Source organism: Protopterus annectens, chromosome 3.part1 (genome assembly GCF_019279795.1).
Source record: "Protopterus annectens isolate FY-2018-M chromosome 3.part1, PAN1.0, whole genome shotgun sequence".
NCBI classification, from domain to species: domain Eukaryota; kingdom Metazoa; phylum Chordata; order Ceratodontiformes; family Protopteridae; genus Protopterus; species Protopterus annectens.
In genome coordinates, this window is record NC_056732.1 from 399,640,905 (window position 1) to 399,667,449 (window position 26,545).

Genomic DNA, 26,545 nt, shown 5'->3' on the forward strand with positions numbered 1-26,545 from the left:
AGGTCTTTTGAGTTTCTAATACAATGATGGGAATGGACCCCATTCCTAAGTCAAATTAGTACTGTTTCAATCTTTGTCAGCCAGAAGTCCTGTTTGCAGTGCATAGTAATGACTCCTCCTGCAATTCATACAGGGTTACATGTATTGGTAACGTATCCAACTAAGATTGTAGTGTTTTTTTTTTTGTTTTGTTTTGTTTTTCTGTTTGTTTTTTTAGTAAGATTGCTCTTGTTTCTGCCTGCAAATCCTGATATCCTATGACTTGTCTCTCTATATATGCAAGACATTGTAGTCAGTGGGTGTGGAGATTTCAATGATCAATGCTAGTTTGTCTTCTTTTCATGGACCGCTATATCCATTTGTCTAGCATCCGTCTTTTGAACTGTTGGTAATGGGTGATCGTAGACTTTACCATTTTTTATGATGCTTTACGGCTCATGTTTCCAGTGTGTTTCAGCCACTTCAATACCATAATGTTTGTACAATCCCCAGTGCAACCGTCTTGCTACATTATTAATGCCTTTCAGTGTACAGTCCTTCTGCCATTAGTATGTGACAACCAGCACCGAGGTGTGCAACTGTTTCCAGTTCTGTTTTACAAAACCTACATTTGTCTGTTTCTCCCACATGTTCAATGGACTTAATGTGTACGTAGCCCATTATCTTGGGCCACCACATCTCTTGGTTTGAATTTGCTTCTCCTTAACCATTCCTGTATTCGATTCTGATCAGTCTTTCTGGTTCCTTTAAAGATCCAAAGAGGATTATGGAAACTTCTTTTTGGCCTGACAACAGTGGTTCTCCCTTCTCTTGAAAATGGATATGGGCAGTTACAACAGACTTCCCCACAGGATGGACTTTGCAAATGCAGGATGGGAGTCTCTAATTCACCCCAACCTTCAAATCATCATCTGTAAGGCTGGATGGCAGATTTTAATCCCTGTCTGGCATGTATTTTGAGGGGACATGCACCAGGCATTAAGAAATGCCTTGAACACTGAAGTATGCTTCTTTGTCATCACTTAGTGTTCTTGTTTGGTAGTTTGAGTTAGTTTCTGAACTCCATTTCTGACTTTTGGCTTGTTTCTCCGTTAAAATGTGTAACTTGCATATAGAGAGGTGAGGTTCCTCTTGAACTTATTCAAGGCATTTGTTTCAGAGTACATTCATTCTGCATCTGTCAGGTGCCCTTTTACCACCATAAAACTTTTTTTGTCTGCTACACCCCCTTTCTGAACAGGTAGGAGTAGTTTAGCCTAACCCCTTGATTCTGTTTAAGCTTTACAACCCATACGGATGTCCTTAATAGTCCTGTCATAACTAAAACTCTGCCATAGGATATCACATTTCCTACTGCCTGTAAAACACTGGCCAAGAATGTCCTTCTCCGTAAACCAGAATATTGTGTTCCTGTACTTAACAACTCATTACTATAAGGTCCAATTATATGTGCATCTTGATGCTGCTGTCCCTCTCTAAAAAGAAAACTTCCAGTTAGAGAACAGTTCTCCAAGGAATTCCCAGGAGAACTTAACATTCCCCCTTTTAAAATGCTCATTGGTAAAGAGCCTTTTCACAAATGGACATACACCTGGAACAAATTACAGCTGAAGTATGGTATCAAAATACTCTTACCAAGTGTAAGAAGTCCATATCAGAGCGCAAAGTCCATATCAGAGCAGCCCTTTCATGGAAGGTGTTTGTAATTACTTTAGGTATAGTGGATAGCCTCTTTAAAATACTGTGTTCTTCCTTTTAACTCTTCTTCCCTTGTTCTTTTCTTGGTCTTTAGGTCTGTCTCTGTAAATACTCCCTTTTTTTTGCTGTCTTCCAGTTGAGTTAATTTTCTTAAAAAAAAAAAAAATCATAAACTTTTAAGAAGCTATTTCATGTAGCTAAACTGTATTGCACAATGTAAACTGATAAAGTAGATTCTTGGATCTCATTAGAACAAACATTGTTTTATAAAAACTGTAATAGTATATGAACTTTCTAGTTTTCCACCTATGTAAATGTAACACACTATTGTTTGAAGTTCTATAAGAGCTTTGGCCGTCTAACATCTGCCTGAAATCAGCTGGACATAAGTGAATTTAAGTACACTTTTATCTGCTCCTTTGCATATAGTACTGTATTTGTGTTTTTCACTGAATATTAACTGAACTGAAGTTGTGGCTGTCTTTCTACAGTTAGTTCCCCGCCCACCCTCCATGTTCTTGGTTTGGTATTTAATGTTGGTGGCTTTGAAATTGCCCGCCCCTCTTGTAGATTTCTATTTGGATACTACTCCTGGGCCCATCTCATTTGCTCACTCGGTGAGTTCATATTCTGATTTCAGGCACTCCTACTGTGTACAGAGAGAGCATTTGGGAAGGACAACCCCTGTAGCCTCTTAATCCTGCTCTGTTCCTTCTCTCAAAAAAAAAAAAATATATATATATATATATATATATATATATATATATATATATATATATATATATATATCCTTCATCTGCTCTTACTGTAACTGTCTTAGTTGCTCTTCTGCGTGCTGTTATCTGTTCAGTTGCACTTACTCTGCACTTATTACTGCTTGTTAGTAGCCTTCTAATTTATTGCCTTCTGCATTTATTTGAACTGTATCTGCCTTAGTGTTGCTACACGCTCTGGTGGTGCTGGCCTGCACTACAATTTGAATTGTATTTACTGCTGTTTTAGCTGCTTTTCTGTAACAAAAAAAAAATTCTTGTTTCCTGCTTTTCCTGTAACTAGTCAAGTCCAGATACAGACTTGCTGTATCCAGGACTGTTGGTAAGCTTATGAGCCCCCCAAGCCTTTCTGTGTTGGAGGGAAGCCTTCTAGCTTATCAGTGGGAGTGGTAAGCACTAGGAAGCCTTCTAGCTTATCAGTGGGAATGGTAAGCACTAGGTAGCCTATCTACCATGGGAGAGTGGGTTTTGGCCTTGAAATTGTAGTTCATTGGCCGTTTTGGCAGTTTTTCCATCTCTTTCTACTTTCTGGTTAAAAGCCCGATGTTCTTCATTCCACATTGCTGCAGTCCTAACTATTGGGTAGTCCGCTGTCCAGTCGGCCCGAATACCAAAGTATATGGCTGACGTCGGTCAGGGCGCATTAGACTGACGTCAGTACGTCAGGGTACTAATGCGCATGACCGACGTCATATCCTCAGTCTTTTTTGCCGCATGGTCCGATGCAGAAGCAATTTTGCGAGTGCAGGTTGGCGTTCTGAAAGTTTCTGAAGTCAGAGTTTCAGACCGAATCAAAGTTGGCTAAGTACCCGTTGGGAATATTTTGGTTTTTTCTTGCCTCAGTATTTAACCGGATGTCAGAAAAAGTGAATAACTGTATTTCTTGTGGGAAACAGATACCTCATAGGGATTACCATACTTTGTGTATACCTTGTTTAGGGCCTGAGCACGACGTTGTTGGATGCCGCTCTTGTGCTAGATTTAACAAACGCACTATTAAGAGAAGGTTAGACTGTGCCAGGTTAGTTTTTGGGAAGTGTTGTAATTATAAAATGCCGTCGGATGCTCCGGCGCCGCTTCGGCCAAAAAGCGCAAGGACAAAGCAGCAAAGCCTAGAGTGGAAGAACCGACAGTCCCTGTCGTCGGTTCTTTAGAAGGCTCAGTGGAGCCGGAGGTTCTGCCAGGTGTTTCTTTGGAGTCTCAGGGAGACTTTATTGTTACAGGATGTATCCTCTCAGGAAGTAGGCCAGGCTGAGGGGCTTCTCAGGTGGCTGTTCTTCCCTCTCTTCCTAAGGTGGTTAGAGCCTCCCTTCTGTTTCCAAGGCTTCTTTGAGAGGCAGGCCAAGTTTAGCTTCAGTGGGGTTTCTCCTAGTGCTTCAGGGTCTTTGCCTAAGAAACATATGCTTAAAATGGCAGAGGATTTGATTACTATGATTAGAGGTTCTATGCCCCTCCTGATAAGAGGCCTAGGGTGGAACCTGAGTTTGAGAGTTTTGAGCACTGTTCGAGGCTTCTGAGTCTTGACTGAAGACTTGCAGGAGTATCCTCCTTATTCTGATTCTGATGTGGATGATTCTACTCCTTCAGCTTCTCCTCCTGAGGATTTTTCATTTTCAGAGACTCTGCATTCCATGAGGGAGCATTTTAAATGGGAAGGCCAAGATTTCTCTGATTCTAGGAAGAGGCTTAGGAATTCTTGTTTTACCCCAGCATAGGCCTTTAGCTATACCTCCTGTTCTGAATGTGGTGGAAGATGTTTTTGCAGAGGCTTCCCTGAATCCTGATTCTTTGCCTCCTGCCCCAGTTAAACCGGATAGGTACTATAGGGTGCCTGAAGCTCATAAGTATCTTTTAAGAGTCCTAGGGCAGACCCGAAACTGTCTCTCAGGGGCCTAAAGGTGTGAAGGCCTCTGTTGTTAAAAATCCTGTTCCTCCTGATAAAGAGGCAAGGGCTTTGGATAGATGGGGAAAGAAAGTGTATACTACTTCCACTTTAGCCATGAGGGCGTTGAATTGTCAGTTTCACATGTTAAAATATCAGAATTACCTCCTTTCACAACTGAAATCTAAGGTGGATGCTCTGGCAGAAGGTATTGAGTGTAAAGAGTTGCAGGATTTAGTTCATGTGTCTGAACAGGTGGGTAAACATTCCTTGCAGTGTGGTTTTGATGCTGTGCAGGCCTCCTCGAGGGTGGCTGCCACTGGTTCTGTTCTTCGTAGGCATGCCTGGTTGAGAGATCAGAATTTAGCTGAGCATGTTAAAACAAGGATTTTGGATGCTCCTTTGCAGTCTGATGTGTTGTTTGGTTCGCCTGTGGAAGCAGTTTTAAAGAAAATGGAGGACAAGGCTAAGTCTATGCAAACTGTTAAGGATTTTTGCAGGTGCAGCCTCCGAAGTTTAGTAGAAATTGGCCTACTAAGGGATGGACTTATCCTGCTTATGATTCCCAGTCTAGGGGTAGGTCTAGTCGTGGTAGGGGCAGAGCTCAAGGTTCTTTTAGGCCTAGGACAGGGAGTTCCCCTGCTCAGACTTCTGGTGAGGGCAGGGGTCAGTCCTTTCGTAAGCAGACCCAATGACCTGCCTTTTCAGCTGCCAGTACATTCTCGCCTGGCAGCACCTTTGGGAGGAAGGCAGTCTCTTTTCAAAGAAAATTGGGATTTAATTACCCAAGACAGATGGGTTCTGGATATCATTCACCACGGTTACAGGTTTTATTTCCATACCTTGCCTCCTTTCAAAGGCATGCCAGACATTCCTCCTCTACAAAGAAAAGAGGCTCACAAGCAAATTTCTCTGTTGCTCCAAATAGGGGCCATTCAGCCAGTTCCTGTGCCAGAAAGGGGCCTAGGATTTTATTCTCGCCTGTTCCTAGTACCAAAGAAGGGGAACACGTGGAGACCAATTTTGGATTTATCTATCCTCAACACTTATCTGGACATTCCCAAGTTCAAAATGTTGACATTACAACAGCTTTTACCTCTGCTGGGCAAAGATCACTGGATGGTAACTTTAGATCTCAAGGAAGCTTACCTTCATGTGCCTATAAGACTAAGTTGCAGGAAGTATCTGCGTTTTCGAGCTGGAAATTCTCATTATCAGTTCTCTGCATTGCCCTTTGGCTTATCCACTGCCCAGAGTATTCACAAAGGTTCTGGCTCCAGTGATAGCTTACTTCAGGCTAAAAGGAATTCAAATCTATCCTTACTTGGACGACTGCCTGATTCTAGCTCAAGACAAGGAAGACCTTCTACAGCATTTGGATTATGTCATAGCAGTGCTAAGATGCCTAGGGTATTCTGTGAACGAAATAAAGTCCAGTCTAGTACCCTCTCAAGACATGTGCTTTCTGGGTGTGAGACTGAATACAGCAGCCCAGATGGCCTTTTAACCCCGGACAAACAAAAGAATCTTTCCAGTTACTTCCATCAACTATCTCTTCAGTCCGGGCTGACTGCAAGGACAGTCCTTCAAGCCTTAGGGTTCATGGCATCTTGTATTCTGGTGCTTCCCAATGCCAAACTGCATATGAGGAAGCTGCAATGGTATCTCAAAAATGTATGGACACAGCACTGCCAGGATTTGGACACTGTCATTCAAATAATACCTTGCATTCAAAAGGAATTTTTGTGGTGGGCTCAGGAATGTCACCTAAACAAGGGACTCTGTGACCCGGCCAGAGGCGAGTCAGATTCTAACGACAGATGCCTCAGACATTGCTTGGGGAGCTCATCTAAATGGAAAGTGGATACAAGACAAGTGGCCTGCCAGACTACAGCATCTACATATCAACATGAAAGAGATGTTAGCAGTCCAGTTTGCATTAATGGCTTTCAAGGAGTTACTTCTTCCAGGGCAGGTGTTGATTCTAACAGACAACACAACTGTCATGTGGTACATCAACAAACAAGGGGGAACACATTCTTACCCATTGTGCAGGCAAGCAATGCTTTTATGGGAGACTGCGCTCAGCTTGCAACTAACTCTTCAGGCAAGGTTTCTGCCGGGAGCACAGAACTCCTTAGCAGATGTGTTAAGCAGACAAATCATGGATCCCCACGAGTGGAAACTGGATCTTCATGTATTTCAAAAATTGACAGTGTCATGGGGAACTCCAGACATATAGATCTGTTCGCTTCTCCACTAAACCACCAGCTGCCAAAGTTTTGCACAAAGAGGTTTCATCACACAGCTTGGAAAGTGGATGCTCTTTCTTTCAGTTGGAAAAATCTTCATGTGTATGCTTTTCCACCTCTGCCTCTTCTCTCAAAGGTGCTTCTAAAGGTCAGACAAGACAAGCCAAGGATGATTTTAATAGCTCCAGATTGGCCTCGGCAGCACTGGTACCCATTACTGAGGAGTCTGGTAAGGAAGCCTCCATGGCCTTTACCCTTGATTCCACACCTGTTGTCTCAGAGGGACGGTCACCTGCTCAATGTCAAGCTTCACTCTCTTCATCTAACAGCCTGGCATATTCTGTTTTGAAAGACAGCAGGTCTCAACTTCCTCAACAAGTTTTAAATGTGATTATGGAAGCCAGAAGACCTAGTACAAGGAAAGTGTACGAGGAAAATGGAAGAGATTTTTATTTTGGAGTGCAGCAAACAATTTGGAGATTTCTGAGCCTAATTTGAGTGTGGCTCTTCAATATCTTACTGAGTTATTGGACAAAGGTTTGTCTTTCTCTTCCATTAAGATTCATGCTGCAGCAATTTCAGCTCACTATGATTGTGACCCACCATTGTTTTCGCATCCTTTGTTCAAGCAATTTCTTAGAGGGGCAAAGAATATAAGACCCCACGTAGAGCTCCTACTCCTGCTTGGGATCTCAATTTTGTGTTGGAGAAACTTACTCTACAACCTTTTGAGCCTGCGGCTACTGCTGAATTGAAATACTTGTCATGGAAGACTGCTTTTTTGTTGGCCATTACATCTGCAAGAAGGGTTTCTGAGTTGCAGGCCCTTATGGCGGTGGAGCCTTTTTTGATTTTTCATAAGGATAGGGTATCTTTACGTACTAATCCTTCCTTTATGCCTAAGGTGGTTTCTAGTGTGGCTTTAAACCAAACTATTCATTTGCCTACTTTTATGCAGATCCTCAAAACAAAGGGGAAAAGATTTTGCACACTTTAGATGTACACAGGCAGTTGCGTTATTATTTGAGCAGGACTAAGGATTTTAGACAGTCTCAGCAGTTGTTTGTTTCTTTTGCTTTGGGTTCGCAGGGCAAGCCTGTGTCAAAACAAACTATTTCTAGGTGGATTGGGTTTTGCATTGCATTTTGTTATTCCCATCATGGCAAGGAGATTCCAGCTGGGATTAGGCCTCATTCCACCAGGGCTACTGCCACTTCAACAGCATTTCTAAGGGGGGTGGCAACTAAGGATATTTTGGAGGCAGCTACTTGGAGTTCAGTGCATACTTTCTCTAAGCATTATCACCTTCCTCTCTACTCTAAGTCTAGGGCTGGTTTTGCCACAGCTATTTTGCAAGGCATGTTGTCAGTTCCTGCTTCCTTATGATTTGCCAGCCTCCCTTACCTCTGCTTTGGGATTCTACCCAATAGTTAGGACTGCAGCAATGTGGAATGAAGAACATAGTACAGTTTTGTACCTACCATAAATGTAGATGTTCGAGGATCCACATTGCTGCAGTCCAATTTACCCTCCCTCCTTCCCTCTGTGTTTAGGGGTGGTTGTGTAGGTGAGGTTATATTCTGGTAATTTTGTATATATTGTACATATTTTTGGTGCAGGTATGTTTGGAGTTTTTGGTTTTGGCCTTATCTTTTCAGGGTCTTCTGACATCTGGGGCAAGAAAAGACTGAGGATATGACGTCGGTCATGCGCATTAGTACCCTGACGTACTGACGTCAGTCTAATGCGCCCTGACCGACGTCAGCCATATACTTTGGTATTCGGGCCGACTGGACAGCGGACTACCCAATAGTTAGGACTGCAGCAATGTGGATCCTCGAACATCTACATTTATGGTAGGTACAAAACTGTACTTTTTGCGTTTTGGTCCTCACCTTTCCTATAACTAGTGTAATCCAGGTACAGCTATATCCAGGACTGATGGTAAGCTTCTGAGTCCCCCAAGCCCTTCTGTGTTGGAGAGAAGCCTTCTAGCATATCAGTGGGAGTAGTGAGCACTAGGTATAACCTATCTACCACAGGAGGAGTGGTTTCTGGCCCAGAAATGATAGTTTATTGGCCATTTGGGAAGCTTTTCCATGTCTTTCAACCTTCTGATTTAAAAGCCTGTGTTTGCACTTGTTTCCTGCCTTTCCTGTTACTAGTCTAGTCCAGGTACAGATTTGCTGTATCCAGGACTCTCTGTAAGCTTCTGAGCCCCTCCAAGCCTTTCCGTGTTGGAGGGAAGCCTTCTAGCTCATCAGTGGGAGTGGTAAGCATCAGGTAGCCTAAGCATCAGGTAGCCTATCTACCACAAGAGGAGTGGTCCCTGGCCCAGAAATTGTAGCTACTGGCAGTTTTTTCAATCTTTCAACTTTATGGTTTGAAAGCCGCACTTGTGCCTGTTTTCCGCCTTTCCTATAACTAGTCTAGTCCGGTTACAGATTTGCTGTATCCAGGACTCTCTGTAAGCTTCTGAGCCCCTCCAAGCCTTTCCGTGTTGGAGGGAAGCCTTCTAGCTCATCAGTGGGAGTGGTAAGCATCAGGTAGCCTAAGCATCAGGTAGCCTATCTACCACAAGAGGAGTGGTCCCTGGCCCAGAAATTGTAGCTACTGGCAGTTTTTTCAATCTTTCAACTTTATGGTTTGAAAGCCGCACTTGTGCCTGTTTTCCGCCTTTCCTATAACTAGTCTAGTCCGGTTACAGAGTTGCTGTATCCAGGATTGTTAAGCTTCTGAGCCCCCAAGCCTTTCTGTGTTGGTGGAAAGCCTTCTAGCTTATCAGTGGGAGTGGTAAGCACTAGGTAGCCTATCCTCCACGGGAAGAGTGAGTTTTGGCCCAGAAATTGTAGTTTATTTGGCCGTTTGGGCAGTTTTCCATCTCTTTCAACTTGCTGGCTTAAAAGCCTACATTTGTACTTGTTCACCACCTTTCCTGTAACTAGTATAGTCCAGGTACAGATTTGCTTTATTCCAGGACTTTTTATAAGCTTCTGAGCCCCCCAAGCATAACTGTGTTGGAGGGAAGCCTTCTAGCTTATCTACCACAAGAGGAGTGGTTCCTGGCCCAGAAATTGTAGCTATTGGCCGTTTGGGCAGTTTTTTTCCATCTCTTTCAACGTTCTGGTTTAAAAGCCACACTTGCACTTGCTTCCCACCTTTCCTGTAACTAGCCTAGTCGAGATACAGAGTTGTTGTATCCAGGACTGTTGGTAAGCTTCTGAGCCCCGTAAGCCTTTCTGTGTTGGAGGAAAGCCTTCGAGCTTATCAGTGGGAGTGGTAAGCACTAGGTAACCTGTTTACCACGAAAGGAGAGGTTCGTGGCCCAGAAATTGTAGTTTATTGACCATTTGGACAGTTTGTCCATCTTTCATCTTTCTGGTTTAAAAGACCACATCTGTGCTTGTTTCCCATCTTTCCTGTAACTAACCTACTGGGTAGCACTAGAAAGCCTTAAACTGGTACAAGCCTGCTAGCTTAGGAGAGAGACTTTGGAGTGATTAAGTATCAGTTTTCTGTACTTTCTTGCTGTACTTAACTGCTTTCTGCCTAAACGCAGATTTTGCAGTGTTTATTGTGATTTTAAAAGCTTGTTTTTTTTTTTCACATATTGTACTTATTTGACTGCCTGCACTTTTAAAAAGTTTTTTGTTTAAATAATTTAACTGTTGTAGGCTATCCACTTAAGTGTGATAGCCTTTTCTGATCGTTTGTAGTCGTTTAAAGCTGTTTTAAGTGTATTTTTTTACTGTGTTTGCCTTATCTTTTCAAAAAACAAAAAAAAACAAAAAAATTCCTTGTTTCCCACCTTTCTAAGCTAGTATAGTCCAGTTTTCAGGCTAGTGCTGAATTCAGGGCTGTGATACTAGTTTCTGAGTTGCCCATACCTTACTTGGATAGAAGAAAGTTTCTCTGTTCACCTGTGAGAGAGGGGAGCTTTGAGCAACCTATCTGTCCTTGGAGGAGTGGTTCCAGCCCAGAAGTAAGTAGTTTATTGGACATTTTGGGCTAATTTCTATCTCTCTGATTTCCCTACTATAAAAACTGCATTTGCACGGTTTTGCTCACCGGGCAGTACCTGTTAGCTACGGTTAAATTATTCCCAGCTCCACTAAGTCTCCTTCAGTTTTTCCCTTGAAACTAGTCTAACTCTCAACCTAAGCACTCAAAAAGCATCTTAGAGTCCAGGACTTGCTCAGACCTAATAGCAAGCACTAATATACCCTGACACTGATTGCCCAGCAGGGCAAGGCTCTTTATTCACCCCTTACCAACCAAGCGACTAAGCAGCTCACCCTACTGTTCAGGCATGACCAAAGGGCAATTTCAGGTGCACTCTCCAGTCCAGCTGGTAAATTTGGGTATCCTGAGGCAATGTTACAACTGCCTCGTGTACACAGACAACCCTCTCCTCCTACCACAAAACACTAATATATGCGAGAGATGCAATTATACAGCCAAACTGGAAGCTAAGCTGTCTCCACCCAAGACTGGAACAGACAGTCAAGAGGAGAAGGTTAACACTTGCACCACAACTCCAGCCACACACAGACCTACTAAAACAGCACTGGCAAAAAATACACACCTACACAAAATCATACTCTGAGGCTCTAAATAAAAACCTGCAAAAGCATCAGAGACCTCCAAAGCAGACACCCAAACAACCTGCACTTCCTGTCACAAACCAGACAACGCACAAAACACAAAATCAGTGTGCTGCACAATCACAGCCCTTAAGGCAAAATAACATACCTAACACGCTAGTAATAGGTGACTCTCTAGTCAGGCACACTGACGTCCCACTCACTAGGCTGGACAAGCAGAAAGTTACTGTTAGCTGCCTGTCGGGAGCCAGAATGTGCCACGTAACACGTAACACAAGCACTCAAGTCACTCCAAAACATGTACAAATATGACTCTCATTGTTCATGTTGGTGTGAATGACCTGAGACGTACCTCCCTGGATTACATGAAAAGAGACATGGAAGAGCTCTCTGATCATGTAGCTCAGGCAGGTATGACCCTGACCCTGAGTAGCATCCTGCCCTCACCAAGAATTGGTACCTCAGTAAAAAGAAAAAAAATGATCAATTTCAACAATTGGCTAAGCTTCTGGTGTCATTCAAAGGGGATCCAGTGTCTGTCAGCCTGGGATGACATGCTCGACAAGCCACGTTGCTTCGCAAGAGACAGCTTGCACCTGTCACCCCTAGGCTTATCGAATACTGGCCAAGTCTCTTGCTGCCCACATAGTGCCTTTTTTAGGCAAGGCTCAAAAGTCAGACCCACTCCGTAAACAGCACAATTAACAAAAAACTCAGGGTTATGCTACTCAATGCCAGGAGTTTAAATCTCAAAATGCACGTGCTCGAAGCACTCCTCAGTATGGAGAACGTAGACATCTGTGCAGCAACTGAAACCTGGTTCAAGGCTCCAGAGAGCACCCCAGCACTACCGGGCTACAACTCATACAACTCATACCACACGTTTGGGGGCGATCACCCTCCATGACCCAGGGCCACCACTCCACCTTTCTGGACACACTGGAAAACATGAAGGTCCTACCAAACACACTGATATTGGGCGATTTCAATTACCCTGCCATTCACTGGGAAAACTACTAGAGTACAAATTCCCAGGCCCAGCGCTTCCTGGAATTCATCAACTCAAACGCCCTGGATTAGCTGGTAAACTCCCCTACCAGAGGTGAAAACATATTGGACCTGGTCATCACAAACATGGGCGACAGGTATTCCACACTGGAGGTCAACGCGTCACTGGTTAGATCAGACCATAAACTAATCACTTTGGATGTCCACACCCCGCCACCACCCCTATCTAAGGAAACCACAGTAAAAACTTTTCTAAAGCAAACTTCACCTTGCTTAAGTCAGAGGTGGTAAGTTTCACAGCCCCCACGCTAAAGGATAACGCTACCAAAGATGCAGAAACTTTTACAAATGTACTCTATGAGCACCTACAAGGATGTATGGATCATGCCATCCCTAGCAAAACCAAGATTCACTCCTCTAAGAGAAGGAAATCACTTTGGTGGACCCCTGTAATAAACAGGCTATACAATAGAAGGAGGAAACTAGTTCAGAAAAAAGCAAATCCTAAGAAGGAAAGACATCCCTGATCAGTATCGGTAAGAAACTGAGGTCCCTCATGAAATCATCCAAGGCTAACTTCGAAAGAAAAATAGCCAAGGATTCAAAAGATCCACAAAGCCTTCCTTAGCTATGTTAAGAATCTAAGTGGCAACTCACAGGCACTGAACTAGTGCAAAATAGCATGAAAATATACTGAACCTACTGATATTGCCAACATCCTGGCAGGTAGATTCAGTGCAAACTTCACCCCCCGTCTTACCTCCAAAAGAGCCCCAAAAATCAGAGACACTGGTGAAAACAGCACTTTCAAAAGCCAAAAACACAGCATCAGTGGGACCAGATGGTGTCCTAGGCTGCATCTTGCACAAATTACAGAACGAATTAACCCCCCATCTAAACACGCTGTTCAACCTCAGCGTCTCCACAGGCTATGTGCCCATAGAATGGTGCACAGCAACGGTTATTCCTCTCCACAAAGGAGGGGCCACAACTGACCCTGGTAACTATCTCCCTATAAGCCTGACTAACGTGGTCTGCAAGGCTATGGAGCGCATCATCATGGAACTCGTTAACAAAGACATTGGGAACCTCCAAACACTTGACCCGACCCAGTTCAGCTTTAAGGGCAGATCATGTCTGCTAAACCTGGTGGACTACTTTGAGACCGTCATCAAGGCCATAGACGAGGGAAAGGTGGTTCACACAGCCTACCTTGACCTCGCCAAGGCTTTCAACACCATTCCCCACTCTGGTATTACAGAAAAACTCACCAGCCTGAACATAAACCCCTACATCACAACATGGGTTGCCAACTGGCTTACAGACAGAATTTACACTGTAAGAATAGCGGGCTCCAGGTCCGACTCTAAACCAGTCACAAGTGGTGTCCCGCAAGGCTCTGTCCTGGAGCCCCTACTGTTCGGCATATACTTCTCAGAAGTACAGGCAAACACAGAAGAACTATGGCTAACCAAGTTCGCCGATGACTGCAAACTGGGAGCCATAATTGACTCTAGCTGACACGGACATCCTCCAAAAGGGCCTTACTGAGACAGACACCTGGTGTCAGTCATGACCTCAAGCTAAATGCCAAAAAATGCATAGTCATCCTGTTTGGGGAAAACAAAACACCCACGAATTACCACATAGGTGGCAGCCCCCTTAATACAGAAGAGGTAATAAGAGATATGGGGACCCAGGTAGATAGTAATCTCTCCTTTGACAATCATATTGCCAAAGTAGTTAGGAAATCCTTCCATGTGGCCCACCTAATTACTAAAGGGTTCGCATAAAGAAATAGGGGTTATAGTGCCCCTCTACTCGTCGCTCATTAGACCCATCATAGAGTACAATGCCCCATTTGGGATGTACCTCAGAAGACACTTCCAACAGCTGGAAAGACCACAAAAGTACCTCGCCAAGAGGATTACTGGTCTCAAACATATGTCCTATGCAGCCAGACTGAAAAAACTCCGGCTGTACTCCGTGGCATATCGCTTACTCAGAGGTGATCTCTGCCTGACTTGCAAAGCCATGTCCAACTCAGAATTGATGGACATGCTCCACCTAAAGAAATCCAAGTCACTGTGAGCCACGCGCTCTAGTGAGCTAAACCTTGCCACAACAGTAAGTAGAATATGCTGGGGGGATACATTCCTGTCAGAGACTCCCCATGCTTTGGAACAAAATTCCAAATTACATCAGGCAGGGCCCCTCACTAACGCTCTTCAAGAGAAACCTTGACGAGTGGATGAGTAATAGAAAATACACCCATGGGATCACTTCATTGGCTCTGTTTGACAGAGTATCAGTTAATCACTGGGGCGGCGAAAGCCGACACACTCTGGCTAGGCTTATAAATGCTCACGGGCAGATAGCCTAGTACCTACCTACGAACCTTACTTGCACTGTTTATTGCCACTGAGCCTGGTTTGTGGCTGAAAAGGGTCTCTGAACCCTATCTGTTTACCAAACAGTAAGTAAATGAACCAGATGACTTGGTAGATTTGAAGTTGGTCTAGGAAAATTTGGGTAGCAGTAGCATCAGATAAAAACATTTTGGAATTGCTGCTGTGATCCTGTTTTACCTAGTGTTTCTTAAAGATGGAATTTTTTTTGTTTTGCAGTAACTGCTTCTGTAGATCGCTGTAGGTATCAATGTGACTGTTCTATATGTCCAGTTTTCTTCAGTTCAGTAGCTAAGAGGAGAGAGGCTGTTGCGTTCTTTAGATGTAAATGCAGCTAAGATACTATGAGCATTTACTGGGGTCATTAGCCGTTTAGTTTACCAACAGTAGAGGGCAAGAAGCAAACTAAACAGCATCTCTAATGGTTTGATTTGCATTGCAAATTGTTGCAGTACATACCTTAACATCCTCTTATCGGAGAGCATTTGATTGTATAATGCAACTTCTATTCATACCTTCGCAAAGTGCAACTTCTGTTCATACCTTCGCAAAGTGTTGTAAACTTAAGGATATCTTGAGCCAGGACCCCTTGGCAAAACATACCAAAGTGTGTTCCATGGTTCTTTCTGCCCAAGAGTTGTTTTGCTAGTGATTTTTTGTCATTCCGGCTCTACAGCTAGGGCATTTGGAGTCCAGTATAGAAAATATGTATTTTCCTGCTTAATCCTGGATCTGTGGCTGCCAGGTGCAGGTCTCTCCACCTCCATTTTAATGTTATTCTTTTGCCTATGCTGTACTTTTCATAGCCATTTATTCCAAAGATTTGCTTGCCACATGAGGTTAGTGAGAAAAAATGGGGAACTAGCCAGTAGGCATAAATAGAAGTGTTAGAGGGCAAAGAAGCAACCTTCCTAAATTTTAATAGGATGAGCTAAACTAGGCATAGTGTACCATTCTTCTGTACTGTAGCCAGGAAGCATTCTCAGATATGCACCTCCCCACATTAATGTGGGCATGAATGTTATCGGATGGCTTGGTGTATGATGACTTGGATTGTTTCCTAGCCAGATGCTTCTGCTTCCTGCTTCATAGTCCATTCAGTATATCTGCTGTTCAGGTAATGTTTGCATGCATTTACGTATTGTGATGTGGTGCTTACAGACTAGAATTCTAAATGCTGTATGGAAGAGCAGGTTGGCAGAAATTTAAAGAAAAGCTTACCAGATTTTGTGAGGGATAATTAAATGAAGTCTATGCTTGGTTTCATAGCTATGGTGTCTTAATTTTTCAGGTGGCCTTCCGAACAAGAATTTACCATTGTAATATTAACAGCCAGGGGGTGATCTGTCTTGATATTTTGAAAGACAACTGGAGTCCAGCATTGACCATCTCCAAGGTGCTTTTGTCGATTTGTTCATTACTCACAGACTGCAATCCTGGTAAGTGGACATTTTCATCTGGCACAGTATATCCATTTTTGGAATGGTGGGTAGCAAAGTCTTTTCTTTCATAATGCTGCTACTTGAAGGTGTGAATTGTTGGTGTGAATGTCTTTACTGGTCTTAATTGTAACAGTTGATTTAAAGGGAAACTCTGAGGTCTCCTACAGTTTCACTCAACCATTGAGTTGCTTTTCTCCCTACAGTATGGTTCCAGTATTGTGTAGGTACATGAAACCTACTTTTACTTTGTAAAACTTTCATTTCCTTACCTTGGAATCAGAGGAAGGGGAAGGTCCACCTACTTGCAGAGTAATTTTTCTCTACCTACATGACATACTACAGAAATATGTAGATGTTCTTCGTGTTTCACTGTTGCAGTCATCACACTTGGGTTATCTGCCTGCAGGTGGCCCTCAGTCGGCCTGAATGCCAGAGATGTATTTCTGCGTCCAGTTGCTATTGCTCCAGGACTGACATCAGGTCTTCAGGAGTATAAAAACAGGCAGCCGATGCCATTACATCAGTCTTTCTTGCCGAGGAGCCTGAAGCAGAAGCATTTCGCACGACTGCCAGTTGGCCGCTACTTGAGTTTTTTTTTACAAATTGAATCATCCTAAAGTCTTCTAAAGCTAAGTACCCCATTGGGGATCCTTTTGTCTTGCTCTAACCGATGTCAAAAAAAGTTAACAATTGTCTTGCCTGTGGAAAGCAAATACCACACCGAGATTTTCATTCTTACTGTGTCACCTGTTTAGGCCCAGACCACGACATACCTCTCTGTCTGTTTTGTGCCTTGTTCAATGCCCAAACCATTCATAGTTGGGCCCTTTTTGTCGCCAAATACTTTCGTTCTCTATCTCCGTATTCCGAAATGGCTTCAGTAAGCCATCCGACTACTGATATTCCGAAAAAATGTAAGGATAAAGACAGATACCACACAGGTCCAAAGCTGCCAACGACGCTTCCGTTAAGCTAGTTGCCAGTTCGCCGGTAGTCAGTGAGGTGCTTTTGCAGCCCCTGATGCCCGCTTCAGTGGATTCGCAAGCCTCTACCGAGACCTGTTCGGAGTCAGGTACCGTGAGACTTTTCTTCGACTATGGAACTTGCGGATGTCTCTAACTTGGATGGGTCCGGAGCCGCTGAGCAGGCACCGGCTTCTGAGGAATTTCTTTTGCACTACCGATGTTCGACACAAAACGCTGACTTCAGTTCTGTTTAAAACTACCAAGTTTCTAAGGCCAAAAGTACGTGCTACGCCTAGAAAACTGATGACCAAAGCACATGCACCTGCTCCCTTGCCACAACATCAAATGGTTAGAATGGCAGAAGACCTTATTATGCTGATTCGGGGAAGTCAGCCTTCCCCTGCTAATAGAAAGTTATCACTCCACAGCAGCTTCAACAGACCAAGACTCAGAGTTCTGATTATGAAGACATGCCCTTATGTGCTTATGAGGATTCAGATGCAGAGGAATCCATTCCATCTGCCTCTCCTCCAGAGGATTTTTCTTTTGGTGAAACCTTACATACTTTAAGAGAGCATTTCTTTTGGGAATGCCAAGGCTATCCTCAGTCCAGAAAGAGACTGAGAATTTCTAGACTTGCCACAACATAGGCCTTTAGCATTAGGCCTGAAGCAACTTCCAGTCCTGGAAGTTGTTGATGTCTTTATGGAATCCAGTCTTATCCTGATGCCTTACTCCCTGCTCCTAGGAAACCAGACAGGTACTACAGAGTACCTGACTCTCATAAATTCCTTTTCAAAAATCCTACTGCGATACCTTTAGGCCCCTGGGAAATGATCTCTGTATCAAGGCAACTACAGCTAAGAATCCCTCCCCTTCGGACAGGGATTCCAGAGCTTTGGACAGATGTGGTAAGAAAGTATATACTTCTGCAACTCAAGCAGTTAGGGCCGTGAATTGTCAGTTTCACATGCTGAAGTATCAGCAACATATTGTGGAACTTAAGTAAAAAGTAGCTTCCTTTACAGACTGTGCAGAAAATAAAGAATTGCAGGAACGTATACATTCTGCAAGCCAAGTCAGCAAGCATACATTGCAGTGCGGCTTTCACGCCCTAGAAGCATCTTGCAGGGCAGCAGTCACTGGTTCTGTACTGAGAAGACATGCTTGGCTTAAGGAGCAGACCTTGCCAGACCATGTCAAATCAAAATTATTAGACGCTCCTTTAAACAAGGACAATCTGTTTGGCACCAAAGCAGAAGAGGTTCTTAAAAAGGTGGAAGAAAAAGCTAAATCTATGCAGACAGTTAAAGAATTCTTACAAGTGCAGCCTCCTAGATTCAGTAGGCATTGCTCCTCGAAACACTGGTTCTTAGTCCCCTCCAGGCCATCTCAAACTAGACCCAAGGGAAACAGACTACCCAGACTACAGTCACAGGGTATGCAGAGATCTAAGCAATGGAGTGCCCCCACCCCCCCAAAGCAGGGAGTGCCAAGCCACCTAACTAGTAAAACAATTAACCAAAAAGGTTCCACGAAGGTTGAACGTTTTAATTGATGCACAGCAACATGAAAACAAAAACACAAATACACAAGTGAATGTAAAATCACTTAGCGCTTTCACCCAGTCACTATGTTGGGCATCAGAGTAAATATTACTCCTCATCACACGTCGTTTATATTCTTTAGTGAACACCCCCTATTACAAAGGCTAATCAAAACATTACATCAATAGAATATGCAAATACAGAATGCATCTAATAAATATATGTATGCTCTAAAATTTGCTTAAAATATACTGGATAAAAACCCAAAAACACATATTTGTAAAGATTATAAACGTGTAAATATAAATGTTCAAGTATTTAAAATTTACTTATGAAAGGTAGTCAGATACAGTAAGATTTGTATTTTAATATACTAGAAAGTGAAATGTGTCCATTTATACCCGGTGGCCTAGATGCGTCAAGTCTAAGCTGCCACAAACACTTTTTTACTTCTAAGAGGGTCTTTTCATCCCCTCCTTTCTCGTTGTGGGGAACCCGATCTGCAACAAAAAATAAAAACTTTTTAAAGTTGATACATTTCTAAGTGTAAAATGGGCATTGGTGGTCTTTTTGTTCCTTATGTCCCTTGTGTGCTCCAAGATCCTTAACTTCAACTTCCTAATAGTTTTGCCCACATAAAATGTGGGACAACTTATACAGGAGGCTATGTATACCACCATCTTAGTGTTGGCAGTTACAAAACCCGGGACATCTAATGGTTCTACCGAAATTGTGCACTGCAACATACGGTCCATCGTTAATAAATTTACATGTACTACATAGACCACATTTGCTCATCTTTGACATGTTACATAGATTAAAATCAATGTCCATTTCCATTAATTCTTTCAAATTTTTGCTTCTACTGTAAGTAAAATCAGGTGTACTACCTATATTGCCTGCTATTTCGTTGTTGAAAACACTTTGCCACGTCTCCTGAATGATAGTCTTAACTTTGCCAGCAACCTCATTAAAAGGTAAGACCATAGCCCTCATCCTGTTACCACCATCCACCTCTTTTCAGTCTCATTAATATTGTATATAGTGTCTTTCAATAGGCCCCCTCTTAATATTGGCTTAAACACTGTGTTTCTATTATTTCCCACTTCCATACTTATTTTTGTCAATATATCATGGGGGTACCCTCTTTCAATCAGCATGTCCACCAGATGTTCATCGTGCATACAGCTGCAGTAATCACAGATGGGTTCTCTGCCGTCAGGCGGGTCCTCGGTCAGTTGAATTCCAAAGTCTAGGTCCGGCGTCGGTTGTTGTCGCTTTCTTTCCTGACGTCAGTGAGGCAGGGGTATATAAGACACAGCCGATGCCATTTTCTTCAGTCTTTTTTGCCGCGCTGTGCCCGAAGCAGAAGCAGTTCGCAAGTGCCGGTCGGCCAGCTCCTGAATTTATGAAAAATTGGAAACCGAAGTCTTCATTAAAGCTAAGTACCCCGTTGGGGAAACTTTTCTTGCCTCAGACCGATATCAGAAAAAGTTAACAATTGTATTTCTTGTGGGAAGCAAATACCGCATAAGGATTTCCATTCCCTCTGCATACCTTGTTTAGGCCCAGACCACAACGTCTCGGGCTGTCGCTTTTGCGCTACTTTCAATAAACGCACTATTAAGCGTCGGGCGGAGTTCGCCCAACACTTTTTTGGTAAAGCCTTTGATTATAAAATGTCGTCGGAGACTCCGAACAAGTGGGTAAACACACCTTACAATGTGGCTATGATGCCCTAGAGGCTTCATGTAGAGCTGCTGTTACAGGATCAGTCATTCATAGACATGCCTGGCTTGGGGAACAAATCTTGCCTGATCATGTGAAAGCTAAACTTCTAGATGCTCCTTTACAAAAGGATGTGCTATTTGGTACCAATGCTGAGGAGATATTACGGAAAATGGAAGAAAAAGCCAAATCTATGCAAACTGTCAAAGCTTTTCTACAGGTTCAACCACCACGTTTTAGCAGAAATTGGCCTTCTAAAAACTGGTCCTTTCCAGCCATGGACAAGCCCCAAAGAGGTAGATACAGGCGCACAAGGGGCAGAGGACAATCACAAGGATCATATAGAGGCAGGCAATGGCAAACTCCAGCACCAAGAGGTGGCGAAGACCGTGCACAACAATACAGGAAACAAACCCAATGACTTCCTCCTTTCCATGCCAAGCAAGTCTCAGCTGGCAGCACCTTTGGGAGGAAAGCTGGCATTATTTACAAGAAATTGGTATATTGTCACAGCAGACAAATGGATCCTGGATGTTATAAACAGAGGCTACAGATTTCATTTTCACACTCTTCCAAAAATGAGAGGCATGCCAAACCTGCCACACAATCAAAGGGCTGAGGCACAACTACAAATTTCAAAGCTCATAGACATGAAAGCTATTCAAGAGGTACCTACTCACGAACAAGGTCAAGGTTTTTATTCCAGGCCATTTCTGGTACCAAGAAAAGGAACCGACTGGAGACCCATTTTGGACTTATCCATCCTGAACACATTCTTACTCGTACCAAAATTCAAGATGCTCACATTACAGCAGCTTCTTCCCATGCTGGGCAAGGAGTTTTGGCTGGTAACATTGGACCTCAAGGAGGCATACCTGCATGTCCCAATCAGACAAAGCTGCAGAAGATACCTCAGATTTCTTGCAGGTTCAATCCACTATCAATTTTCTGCATTGCCCTTTGGCTTATCTACTGCGCCCAGAGTATTCACGAAATGCCTGGCATCAGTAATTGCCTACTGCAGACTTCAGGGGATACAAATTTACCCTTATTTGGACGACTGCCTGATCCAAGCGGACAGCAAGCACATACTTCTGGAACATCTGGCTTATGTAACACGGTTACTGCAGTTTCTGGGATACACAATCAACAAAGAGAAATCCAGGCTAACACCATCTCAGAAAATAACTTTCCTGGGTGCCAACTTGGACACAGACACCCAGATGGCCTATCTTATGCCAGAAAAACAGGGGCAACTAACTCAGTACTTCAAAATACTAGCAAAATGTACCAGGCTTACTGCAACGAAAATCCTGCAGGCTCTGGGCTTCATGGCATCTTGCATTCTTTTAATCCCATGTGCAAAGTTGCATATGAGGAAACTTCAATGGCACCTAAAAAAACCTATGGTCTCAACACAGCCACAGTTTGGAAACAATAATACCAATAATTCCATGTTTGCAACAGGAATTTCTATGGTGGGCCCAGGCATGTCAAACACAGGTCTCCCATTCTGCAAGCCTCAAGCAAATCAAGTCATCACAACAGACGCCTCAGATTACGCCTGGGGGACGCACATGACAGACAGGTGCATTCAAGGCAAATGATCCCAAAAGGAAAAGCACCTTCACATCAATCAAAAAGAAATGCTAGCAGTGATAAATGCAATTACAGCTTTCAAGGACCTCCTGCATCCAGGACAATTATTGATAAGAACAGACAACACCACAGTAATGTGGTACATAAACAAACAAGGAGGAACACATTCATACCCCCTGTGCAGACTAGCCATGACACTTTGGAACTTGGCTCTGGAATGGCAAATAGAACTTCAAGCACAGTACTTGCCAGGTTTGGAAAACACGCTGGCAGACAATCTAAGCAGAAATATGACAGATCCACACGAATGGAAGTTGCATCCTCAAGTGTTTACAAAGATAATCCAAGCGTGGGGGAGGCCAGACATAGATCTCTTCGCCTCCCACAGGAATCATCAATTGGAAAAGTTTTGTTCAAGGACCTTTCATCCAAAGGCCTGGAGAGTGGATGCTCTTTCATTCAGTTGGACAGCATGGACAGTTTACGCTTTCCCACCTCTGCCTCTTCTGCCCAAGGTGCTCTTGAAAGCAAGAACAGACAGACCGAAGATGATACTGATTGCTCCAGACTGGCCAAGGCAACACTGGTACCCACTCCTGAGGAGCCTAACACATACCCCTCCCTGGTCCCTACCTCTAATGCCTCTTCTGCTGACTCAGCACAGCTACAAAACTCTTCACAGTCAGCTGAAAACACTCAATCTCGCTGCCTGGAAAATTCCTTAACACCACAACAGACCCTACTCTCCAAAGAGGTGCAGGATGTCATTTTGGAGGCCAGAAGGCCATCTACTAGAAAGGCTTACTCTGCAAAATGGAAACGGTTTTGCTCTTGGAATGAGAAAAAAGGCCAGGACCCTAGAAAACTGAATTTGCCTCGGGTATTACAGTATCTAGCTGAGCTGCTGAACAGTGGACTTTCATTTTCCTCCATAAAAATCCATGCCTCAGCCATTTCTGCAGAATTCAACACGGATCCACCCTTCCCACTCTTAAGACAATTCCTCAGAGGGGCTAAGAATATAAGACCACCAAGGAAACAACCAATACCAGCCTGGGATCTTAATTACATTCTAGAAAAATTAACATTGCCTCCCTTTGAACCAGCTGCCTCAACAGATTTCCAATATTTGTCCTGGAAAACAGCTTTCCTTCTGGCCATTACCTCAGCTCGTAGGGTTTCGGAACTACAAGCTCTCATGGCTGTGCAACCCTTTCTCATCTTCCATCAGGACAAGGGTTTCCCTTCAAACCAACCCCTCATTTATGCCTAAAGTGGTATCCAGGGTAGCTTTAAATCAAGCCATACACTTGCCTACCTTTTACCCCAATCCTCAAAACAAAGGGGAAAGGCTGCTACACTCCTTAGACATCCATAGACAGCTATGTTATTATTTGGACAGAACAAAGCCCTTCAGGAAATCAGAAATACTTTTTGTGTCCTATGCTGTAGGAGCTCAAGGAAAGCCAGTTACCAAACAGACAATTTCAAAATGGATAGGCCACTGCATACGGTTTTGTTACTCCTATCATGGAAAATCCGTTCCTACAGGCATCAGATCCCACTCCACCAGGGCCACAGCTACCTCTACAGCCTTCCTCAGAGGAGTTCCTACCAAAGATATTTTGGAGGCAGCCACTTGGAGTTCTGTGCATACCTTCACAAAACACTACCACCTGCCTTTATATTCCAAAACTAGAGCAGGCTTTGCCACTGCTGTGTTGCAGGGCATTCTGGCTCATCCCAGTTCCACCTAGTGCCTGCCACCCTGTGCGTAGCTTTGGGATTCTACCCATCTGTGATTACTGTTTTGTACCTACCATAATTCATACTACCTGTTTGGGTTATTTATATATATATATATATATATATATATACGGCTGTGTCTTATATACCCCTGCCTCACTGACGTCAGGAAAGAAAGCGACAACAACCGACGCCGGACCTAGACTGGAATTCGGCCGACCGAGGACCCGCCAGACGGCAGAGAACCCATCTGTGATTACTGCAGCTGTATTAGCACTCGAACATCTACATTTATGGTAGGTACAAAACTGTACTTTTTAACAACTCAACCTGATACTACTCATCATCACTGACCAGTCTGGACAACCTTACCATCTGTTTCTTCATAATGTTCTTTTTTTGGAAGAATGGGTGGAAACTGTTAAAATGTAAGAACGAGTTGGAATATGTCTTTTTACGGTATATATTAGACTTCATACTACCATTTTCATTGTATGATCATATATCTAAACATTCACATGTTTCATCATGAATCTTGCTGGTAAATTTCAGGAACGGTGTTGTCCCTAAATAAATTCATGAACTTCATCAATAGTCCCCTTCCAAAAAATCAGTATGTTCAAAAACCGCAGGTACAATGCCACTTTTTGCATGTACATAGAGGTAAACACCCACTGTGCTTTCCATTCTGCTAAAACCAAATTGGTGTAAATGGGTGTACATCTGGCACCCATAGCCACGCCAGTGCTCTACTTGAAATATTCTCCTTCAAATATGATAAAGTTGTTTAATAAGACCATTTCAGTAAGCTCTACCATTAACCTATGTCTTACAGTATGAAAGACATAGGTTAATGGTAGCTCTTACTGAAATGGCTTATGGCTGGCTGCCAGGTGTGCACCCATTTATGCCAATTTGGTTTTAGCAGAATGGGAAGCACAGTGGGTGGTTTACCTCTATGTACATGCAGAAAGTGGCATTGTACCTGCTGTTTTTGGATGACATACTGATTTTTTGGAAGGGGACTATTGATGAAGTTCATGAATTTAATTATTTAGGGACAACAACACCGTTCCTGAAATTTACAAGCAAGATTCATGATGAAAAATGTGAATTTCTAGATATAATGAATAATGTAATACAATGAAAATGGTAGTATTAAGTCTAATATATACCGTAAAAAGACATATTCCAACTCGTTCTTGCATTTTAACAGTTGCCACTCATTCTTCCAAAAAAAGAACATTATGAAGGGGCCAGATGGTAAGGTTGTCCAGACTTGTCAGTAATGAGCAGTAGTATCAGGTTGAGTTGTTAAAATCTTGGACGTGTTGATTGAAAGAGGGTACCCCCATGATATATTGACAAAAATAAGTATGGAAGTGGGAAAGAAGCCAATATTAAGAGAGGGGCCTATTGAAAGACACGATATACAATATTAATGAGATTGAAAAAGAGGTGGAAGGCAGTAACAGGATGAGGGCTATGGTCTTACCTTTTAATGAGGTTGCTGGCAAAGTTAAGACTATCATTCAGGAGACGTGGCAAAGTGTTTTCAACAACGAAATAGCAGGCATTGTAGGTAGTTCACCTGATTTTACTTACAGTGGAGGCAAAACTTTAAAAGAATTAATGGAAATGGACATTGATTTTCATCTATATAACCTGTCAATGATGAGCAAATGTGGTCTATGTAGTATATGCAAATTTATTAACGATGGACCGTATGTTGCAGTGCACAATTTCGGTAGAACCATTAGATGTCCCGGGTTTTGTAACTGCAACACTAAGATGGTGGTATACATAGCCTCCTGTATAAGTTGTCCCACATTTTATGTGGGCAAAACTATTAGGAAGTTGAGGTTAAGGATCTTGGAGCGCATAAGGGACATAAGGAACAAAAAGACCACCAATGCCCTTTTCACACATAGAAATGTATCAACTTTAAAATCTCTTTATTTTTGTTGTAGATCGGGTTCCCCACAACGCGAAAAGAGGGGATGAAAAGACCCTCTTAGATGTAAGAGTGTTTGTGGCAGCTTAGACTTGACGCATCTAAGCCACTGGGCATAAACAAACACATTTCACTTTCTAGTATATTAAAATACAAATATTACTGTATCTGACTACCTTTTTCATAAGTAAATTTTAAAAACTTTAACATTTGTATTTACATGTTTATAATCTTTACAATTTTTATGTATTTTTGGGTTTTTATCAAGTATATTTTAAGCAAATTTTAGAGTATACATATATTTATTAGATGCGTTCTGTATTTGCATTCTGTATTTGTATATTCTATTGATTTAACGTTTTGATTGGCCTTTGTAATAGGGGATGTTCACTAGAATATAAATGACGTGTGATGAGTAATATTTACTCTGATGATGCCCAACATATTGACTGGGTGAAAGCGCTAAGTGACTTTACGTGTATTTGTGTGTTTGTTTTCATGTTGCTGTTTTCATGTTGCTGTGTGTATCAATTAAAACGTTCAACCTTCGTGGAGCCTTTTCGGTTAATTGTTTGACTAGTCTGGTTGCTGGTTTTGATGTTCCTTAAGTGCTAAGCCACCTCCCTACAGTAAGAACTCACAATGACTTCTCTCCTCCACTCCCCACCTCTGCCCAGCTGCTTGTGCCCCTAGGAGGAAAACTTGCCCTTCATGCAAAAAACTGGATGTCCATCACCAAAGACCGTTGGGTCCTCAACATTGTATCCCAGGGGTACAAATTCTACCAACTCTAAAAGGGTTCCCAGATCTTCCTCCAAACCAGTGGGTAGAGGCACAAAACCAAGTCCTATCCCTGCTATCTATCAGGGCTATTCAACCGGTTCCGGCGAAACAGATGGCTCAAGGATTCTATTCCAGACTTTTCCTGGTACCCAGAAA

At 42.9% G+C, this 26,545-nt stretch overlaps 1 protein-coding gene across 6 annotated transcripts in view; it reads left to right on the forward strand.

Moving 5' to 3' along the window:
* Positions 1 to 26,545, forward strand: part of UBE2E1 (ubiquitin conjugating enzyme E2 E1) — a 214,284-nt gene that overhangs the window by 132,183 nt on the left and 55,556 nt on the right. For all 6 annotated transcript variants that reach the window (XM_044066866.1, XM_044066869.1, XM_044066870.1 and 3 more), the window contains exon 5: positions 15,917 to 16,064. In XM_044066866.1, the coding sequence (XP_043922801.1) occupies positions 15,917 to 16,064 (148 nt within the window). The remainder of the gene's footprint in view (positions 1 to 15,916; positions 16,065 to 26,545) is intronic.